At 54.2% G+C, this 7,992-nt stretch overlaps 2 protein-coding genes across 2 annotated transcripts; one reads left to right on the forward strand and one right to left on the reverse strand.

Annotated features, from left to right (window-relative positions):
- Window positions 1–6: 6 nt before the first annotated feature.
- LOC113962778 (DNA-directed RNA polymerase III subunit RPC3-like) lies at window positions 7–1,182 on the reverse strand. The gene is made up of 2 exons (XM_027673547.1): window positions 954–1,182; window positions 7–449 (listed from the first exon to the last, which is right to left on the reverse strand). The coding sequence occupies exons 1-2, from the start codon at window positions 1,098–1,100 to the stop codon at window positions 42–44; spliced, it is 555 nt and encodes a 184-aa protein (XP_027529348.1). The 5' UTR covers window positions 1,101–1,182; the 3' UTR covers window positions 7–41.
- Window positions 1,183–1,586: 404 nt separating this feature from the next.
- On the forward strand, window positions 1,587–7,361 carry LOC113962777 (E3 ubiquitin-protein ligase RNF115-like). The gene is made up of 7 exons (XM_027673546.1): window positions 1,587–1,674; window positions 3,671–3,729; window positions 4,585–4,636; window positions 5,802–6,010; window positions 6,827–6,898; window positions 7,004–7,076; window positions 7,165–7,361. Exons 1-7 carry the CDS (start codon window positions 1,597–1,599, stop codon window positions 7,264–7,266), a joined length of 645 nt encoding a protein of 214 aa, XP_027529347.1. The 5' UTR covers window positions 1,587–1,596; the 3' UTR covers window positions 7,267–7,361.
- The last annotated feature ends 631 nt before the right edge of the window (window positions 7,362–7,992 follow it).

A 7,992-nucleotide genomic window follows, 5' to 3' on the forward strand; every position in this document is an offset into this window, starting at 1 on the left:
TAGTTTTCCAAGGAGGTGCTTCCCACCCTCCATGGTCTCCATCAGCCGGATCCAGGATGTTCCTGAGGCTCTGGAGCACATGGCAACACCGTGGCCACCACCACGACCTTACCACGAACACCCCACAAATCCTCTGCTCCCACATTCCCAAACCCGCTCCGCTTTTTTTTCCAGGCAGGAGCTTCCCTCCCACCTTCCATGGTCTCGGTGAGGCGGTCGGCCACCCTGGCGACGGCGCAGCTCATGGAGAGGTGGCCGTGGAGCAGCAGCTCCTCCACCAGCAGCTCCCCGGGGTCCCCGTAGAGCGTCTTGGCCGTGTAGATGTAGCGGGGGTAGCGCAGGATCCGCAGGATCCGCTCGCTCCGGGCCTCGTATTCCACGGAGCCGCGGGGCTGCACCTCGTACCGCACCAGGTCGTGCTGGAGCAGGACACAAAGGGCCTTCTTCACCTGCAGGAGGGAGCGGGAAGGTTGGGAATCTCACTTTTCCCCTGCCCAGATTCCCCGTTTTCCTCCCGGAGAATCCGAATTTCCCTCCTCCTTCCTTTTCGGGGGAACGCAAACCTCCCGCTCCGGAAAAATTCCCCCTTCCTGATTTATTTCATTCGAAATGTCTTGTCCTTCTCCCTCCCATCTATCCCTATCCCTGGATTATTTTGCTCTCGACACCAGTTTCTTTCCTTCTTCCTCAAGTTTTCCAGGGACACACGAACCTTCCACTCCTGATTTATCTCATTACAAATTCCAGTCCTTCTCCACGTTTTCCCACCGGTTTATCCCCATCTTTCCTCCCTACAGAGCCTCAGAGTTTCTCTCCTCCTTTCCAAAGAAGTTTTCCAGGGAGATACAAACCTCCACTCCAGAAAACTCTCTGAGTTACTGTTATCAAATATTCCTCGTCCTTCTCCAAGTTTTCCCACCGGTTTCCCCCTCTGGCCCCCTCGCATCCCGTACCTGATCCAGGAGCAGCCCCGTGTCGCCCACCAGGAGTCGCAGCGGCCGCGGGCCCGTCCGGAGCAGGGAATTCCCGACTTTCTCCACGATCTCCCCGAAGTGCTCTTGGAGCAGCAGGGAGCAGAGCCGCAGCTCCGCCTGCGTCATCCCGGCGGCCCCCAGGAATCCCAGGAACGTGGTGGGGAAAGAACAGCTGGGGGGTGACAGAGAGGGGACAGATGTTGACCCCCCCGGGGTTCTCTATGTCCCCTCCTGGGGGGAATCAGCCGTGTCACAGGGATCCCGGTGCCCCTCCCGCCCCTCTCCAGGTGGGATCTCCCCTCCTCCCCGCCTCAGGGGTCCCGGGCCCTCCCCGCTCTCACCCCCAGGCCCAGCCTAGGCCGCAACCGCCGCCATGGCAACGGCCGCTTCCGCTTCCCCTCCACTTCCGCTTCCGCCACTTCCGCCGCCGCCGCTGCCACCGTCCCTCCTTGGGAGACCCCACAGCAGGGGGCGCACTGCGCGCCACTACCCCGCCGGGCCGCTCTATCCTCCCGCCCTCGCTCTCCGCGGTAGGAGCGGAGCAGACGAGCTGAGCGGAAGCGCGGGGCCGCTCTGGGCCGCGCTCTGTGGCCCCCCCCCGGAAGAGTGACGGCGGGCGAAGATGGCGGAGGCGGCGGCGGTGCCGCAGCACCGGTTCTTCTGCCACAGCTGCAAGGGCGAGGTCAGCCCCAAGCTACCGGTGAGCCCCGGGCGGGAGGGGGACTCGGGGGAGCTCCGAGCTGCCTGTGAGCCCCGGGCCGGGGGAGGTGGGAGGGTACGGCAGGCGGGGGTGACCCCTCAGTCCCTCCCTGAGCCCTCAGAGGAAGGGGTGACCCCTCCTCCCTCCCCTCAAGGGTGACCCCCCTTCCCCCCAAATCCCTGCAGGAAGGGGTGACCCCCCTCCCAATGCCCGACCCTTCAGTGCCTCCAGCCCCCCCAAATCCCTTTAGGGACCCCTCAGCCAAGGGGGGGACTCCCCATCCTCCCTCCTCCCCGTGCTGGACCCCCCCTAAAACCTCCCGAACCTGCAGGGACGGAGCGACCCCAAAATCCCCCCACGGAGCAGGATTGGCGACCCCAAAATCCCCCCACGGAACAGGATTGGCGACCCCAAAATCCCGCCCCCCCTCCGCCCCCCATCCCAGTTCTCAGACTGGGATTTGGGATAATCCCATTCCCATCCCGCTCCCTGAGCGGTCCCCGCATCCTGACAGGGTGGGAATTGCCAACCTGCTCCTAAATTTTCCCAGTTCCTATTCCCTGCGACTGGGAGCATCCCAAATTTTCCTTAACTCCTTTTATCCCACCCCAAAGGATCCGTTTTTCCCCCTCCAGCGTTCCCAAATCCGCTTTTTTTTGAAGGAAACATTGTCCAAGTCCTTCTCCCAACCCCTCCATCCCCAAAATCCAGGATTTCCTGGTGCTTCCGTCGCATTTCTTGTTTATCCCGGGAGGAAAACTCCGGCCCTGCTCCTTGAAACACCTGGAATTCCATTTCCTGGGATCCTCTGCCCGGTCCTGCTCCAGTTCCTGTTTCTGGAACCTCCTGGATCCCACCTGAAAACTGCTTCCCAGGGGTTTGTCCTTGGAGAATCCCAACCCCAAACCACCCTTTTTTTAGCCCAGAATTCCCTGGTTTGGGTCAGGGGAGTTTTTGGGCAAGGAAAAGGCTGGGAACGAGGGAAGGGAAGGGAAGGGAGTCTGGGAAGAGCCAAACGTTTGGATAGTCTGGAATGATGTGGGATGGTCAGAATTGGGATGGGATAACTCTGGATCGGGGTGTGGTGGTGGGAATTGAGGTGGGATAGTTTGGAATGAGGTGCTTTGCTTAGGGAAAAACTGGGAAAGCGAGGCTGTTTGAGGTGTGGGGATGGTCCTGCGTATTCCCAAGGAAATACAGATCCTGTGGGATATGGATCCAGAGGTGAACAGGGGCTGGGGCTGGAAAAATGGAGCTGGAGTCTCCTGGAAGCAACAGAATCCGTGGATGAAGCCGGAGCTGCCGGGGTTGGGTTACCAGGAGGTGTCACCTGCACCGGCTCCGGAATCTGATCCATCTGGGAATCCACAGGAAGGAGCTGGAGCAGCCAGGGTGGGGGCTGGGCTTTGCTTCCCACCTCCTCCAGAGGAGGATTTGGGCCTGGAGGCTCCCGGGATTCTGATGGGGACGGATTTGGGAAGCGCACAAGGAAGGGTTTGGATGGAGATCCCACAAAACTGAGAAAGGCGGACTTTGGGAATGCTTGGGGGGGGGGATGGCATCTGGGATTTCCTGGAAAAGAAGAAAGGAATGTTCTGATCCGGCAGGGATCGGTTCTGGATGGAAGAGGGTGGGATTTGGGAATACTCCAGCTGTGGGACAGGATCCAGGGAGGGAAAAATCTGGGAGAGAGAATCCAGGGGGGAAGGAGGGGGGGAAGCTTTTGGGTTTTTCCATGTTTTTCCCCAAATTCAAGGCAATCCACAGCTCTAGGACAGAACTCTGGGAATGACAGCAGGGAAAACTTTTCCCCTCTGAAGGAATTTTCTCCCATTGGCTCTACAGCTCCCGAGCACCCAAATCCCTTGGGATTGGGATTGGGATCAGAAGGGATGAGCTGCTTGACAGCCAGGATCGGGAATCTTCCCGGGAGGGGGCTGTTTTTCCCTGGAATCCCAAGTATTCCATGGCTAATCCCAACTCCTTGTCTTCCCAGGAATACACCTGCCCCCGCTGCGAGTCCGGCTTCATCGAGGAAGTCACTGATGATTCCAGGTACCGGAAAATCCAGGGATATCCCAGAGCTGGGCACGTGGAGAGACAAGAGGGAGATGAAGTGGGAAAAATGCCATATTTTGGTCTTTTTCCCCCCCCCCTTTTGCTCTTTTTTTGAACCTTTTGCTCTTTTTTTAACCCTTTTTCGTATTTTTTTTTACCCTTTTTTTGTATTTTTTTTTTACTCTTTTTCGTATTTTTTTTACCCTTTTTCATAATTTTTTACCCTTTTTCATTTTTTTTACCCTTTCTTATATTTTTTACCCTTTTTCCTAATTTTTTTACCCTTTTGGTTTTTTTTTTTATTTCTCACCCTTTTTAATATTTAAAAAAAAAAACCAAACCCTTTTTTGCTATTTTTGGACTTTTTTAACCTTTTCTTGTATTTCTTTAACTTTCTTGAATTTTTTTTAACTTTTTGTATTTTTTAACCTTTTTTCGTATTTTTTAATCTTTTTTGTATTTTTAACCTTTTTTGTATTTTTTAACCTCTTTTTGTATTTTTTAACCTATTTTTGCATTTTTAATCTTTTTTTTGTATTTTTAACCTTTCTTTGTATTTTTTAACCTTTTTTTTGTATTTTTAACCTTTTCTTTTATTTTTTAACTTTTTTTCTATTTTTTAACTTTTTTTGTAATTTTTTAACTTTTTTCCTATTTTTTAACCTTTTCTTCTATTTTTTAACCTTTTCTTCTATTTTTTTGTATTTTTTTTATCCCTTCTGAGGGGATTCCGGGAAACAAAACAGGGATTTGGGAAGGCTGGGGGGGGGTTTTGGGAGCACAGGAGGGATTTTTGGGAGCACAGGGGAATTTTGGGAATGGGCCCTGCCCTCACTCTCCTGCTTTTCCCAGTTTTTTCGACGGCAGTTCCCTGGATGGCAGCCCCTCCTCCCAGTTTGCAGAGGTGAGTTTTCCTGCTTTTTTCCCCCAAAATCCAGAGGGTTTTCCTCAGGCATCTTCCCGGGCAGCTCCTTTTCCTGGCAGTTTCCAGGATTTGGGGGAATTTTCAGGACACTTTTGGCGTCGAGACCTGCCAGGGACGGGCAGAACATGGAAAAGAAGGATTCAGGGAAGAGCCTGGGATTTGTGTGTGGGTTTTTCCTGCTCCCAGATTTTCCAGAATCCATCCATTATGAAGTCCAAACTCGTAGGAAATTCCCTCAATCCCGAACCAGGAATGGGGTCACCAAACAGCCAGAATTCCAATGCAGATCCCAATCTGTTCCCAATCCGGATTCTTCCTGTTTGCTTCCGTGCTGGGTCCCCTCTTCCTCTGGATCCATTTGTCTCCTGATCCCAATTATTGCCTGGATATTTCTTCGTATCCCAGAAATTCCCAAGCTCCAGCAGGATCCCGATCCTGCAGAGCTTCGTGCTCCATAAATCAGACTGGATTTTGGGATGAATAATGCCTGGAAGTGGCCTCCATCCCATCAGAGCAGCGGGACAACACAGAATCTTTATTCCGTGGCTTTTATTCCTTAATCCAAAAGGATTTGTGGGAAAGGGTCACCCTGGGAGGGGGGGCTCTGGCTCTGAATTCCTGGGGGTTTTCCTGCACCCTCTGGAGTGGAGATCCATGGATCTTCCTTTGTATTTCCCTTGGAAAGGCTCTGGGCTGGGAATTGGAGGAATCAGGGAGCAGGTGGGATCAGGCACCACAGGGGCAGGGAATGGCTTTATCCACAGGGACAGATCCCACAAAACAGCGGGATGGGGGGGGGGCACAGGGATGGGGGATCCTTCCAAATCCACATCCATGTCCTTCCCTGGGGCTGTGAGACCCCCGGGGGATCCCACGGATTATCCCTCTTCAAATTCCAACCCTTGGAAAGAGGGAGAGACCAACACCACAGCCTCTGGATTTATTGGGATAACGGGCATTCCAGGGGGTTGTCCCAGTGGCTCCACATCCCGTCGGGCTATAATTGAGCCTTTTTCCCGGACTTTCATTCCCGGAATCCATGACAACCACGGGAATGTCGCTCCGGCGCCGCGGCCTCCGTTCCCGACGGGATGAGCTCCGGAGCTGGAGGAATCTCCCCTTCTTTCCCTCCCTTTCTCTGCAGCTTTGGGACCACTTGGACCACACGATGTTCTTCCCGGATTTCCGGCCGTTCCTGAGCGCCGGCGGCTCCCTGGATTCCGAGGGCCGGGATCCGGATCGGGGATCCCCGGGAGAGCTGTGGGGGCCCGGCCGCCCCCCCCGGCTGCCCCCGAGCCGCAGGTTCCGATCCCGAGGCAGCTCCCGCCCGGATCGCTCGCCCGCCATCGAGGGGTGAGTGGGAATTCCAGGGAAAAACGGGATTTGGGAAGAAACCCCAGTGGAAAAACGAGGGATCCAGGCACTTCCCTTCAGCACAATTCCAAGTGGCTTTCCCTGGCTTGCTGCCGGGGCATTCCCGGTGTTCCCATGAGCCTGGATTCCTTCGGAGCTCTCCCTCCATTTCGGGGCTTTATCCAAGGAATTCCCGGCCATGAGCCCCTGTATCCATGGGAACGGGATTCCCCGTGTTGCTGCCTATTCCTGCTGCCACCAGTTATTTATGGATTTATTTACTTCACTTGTTCTCCCAATGTTTTTCCCGGGTTTTCCCTGTCCCGGTGCCAACTCTTCCACTGGAACTCGAGGCATTCCCAGTCCTCCCACCCTGGAATGAATTAATTCATTTATTTATTTATTTATTTAACTTGTTCTCCCAGTGTTTTTCCCTGGTTTTCCCTGTCCCAGTGCCAACCCTTCCGTTGGGACTTGAGGCATTCCCAGTTCTCCCACCCTGGGATGAATGAACTAATTAATTAATTTATTTATTTAACTTGTTCTTCCCATATTTTTCCCTGGTTTTCCCTGTCCCAGTGCCAACCCTTCCATTGGAACTCGAGGCATTCCCAGTCCTCCCACCCTGGGATGAACTCGCTTCCCTAAATCCTTCCTGCTGTCCCTCTGTTTTATCCAGGGATTTTCCAATCATGAACCCTGCAGCCACGCATCCATGGGGCAGGAATTCCCATTTTTCCCCTGCTCCCACCTTTTATTTATTCACTCAACTCGCTCTTCCCATCTTTCCCCCTCCCATTCCTCTTTTTTTTTCAGGATAATCCAGCAGATCTTCGCGGGGTTTTTCGCCAACTCGGCCGTCCCTGGCTCCCAACATCCCTTTTCCTGGTGAGTAAAAAAGCCAAAAAAAAAACCCGGGATGAGCCCAGCTGCCAGCGGTGAGCCCCTGGAAGTTTGGGATGGGGAGGAATTCCTGGGCTCTCCCGCCGGCAGGAGCGGGATGCTGCACTCCAATCCCGGGGATTACGCGTGGGGACAGAGCGGCCTCGACGCCATCGTCACCCAGGTGAGGGGCACCCGGGCCAGCTTTTGGGGGGAGAGAGGGATCCAGGGCCACGGGAATTCCTGAGCCTGGAATTCCGGCTCCTCTGCAGCTCCTGGGGCAGCTGGAAAACACGGGACCTCCTCCGGCGGACAAGGAGAAGATCTCGTCGCTGCCGACGGTGCCGGTGACGCAGGAACAAGTGGGTGGGTGACTCCGGATCCGGTGGCACCTGGAGCCTGGTGTTTGACATCCCTTTGTTACCTTCCCTTCCCTTCCCTTCCCAAACCTTCCCTTCCCTTCCCTTCCCTTCCCTTCCCAAACCTTCCCTTCCTTTCCCTTCCCTTCCCTTCCCTTCCCTTCCCAAACCTTCCCAAACCTTCCCAAACCTTCCCAAACCTTCCCTTCCCAAACCTTCCCTTCCCAAACCTTCCCTTCCCAAACCTTCCCTTCCCTTCCCAAACCTTCCCTTCCCTTCCCTTCCCAAACCTTCCCAAACCTTCCCAAACCTTCCCTTCCCAAACCTTCCCTTCCCAAACCTTCCCAAACCTTCCCTTCCCAAGAGATCCCATTTTCCCCCCCTAATCCCAGAATGCCAATGCATTCCTGGAAGCTTTGGAATGTATTTTTTCCCCCCCCTTGGAATCCATATAGGAATTCTCAGCTTCCCATCCAGGAGCTGGTGGGAGATAAAAATGGCATTTGGGACAAATTTGGGAGGGAGAAGGAAAAAGGGAACAGACAGTGCCTTGGGATCAGCTCCCTGCTTTCCTTGGGATGTTTAGGGATGATCCTGGAGATTCCTGGGCTTTTCCCACCCCCCTGGGGATGGTTTTTCCCATCCCCAAATCCCTGTTTGTGCTCTCAACTCATCCCTTCTTCCCTTTCCAACCGGCTCCCGGCGTATTCCAGCCTGGCAATGTCATGGAATACTCTGCCA

This window comes from Neopelma chrysocephalum, unplaced genomic scaffold (genome assembly GCF_003984885.1).
Source record: "Neopelma chrysocephalum unplaced genomic scaffold, ASM398488v2 Primary Assembly neopelma1_185077, whole genome shotgun sequence".
Lineage (NCBI taxonomy): Eukaryota > Metazoa > Chordata > Aves > Passeriformes > Pipridae > Neopelma > Neopelma chrysocephalum.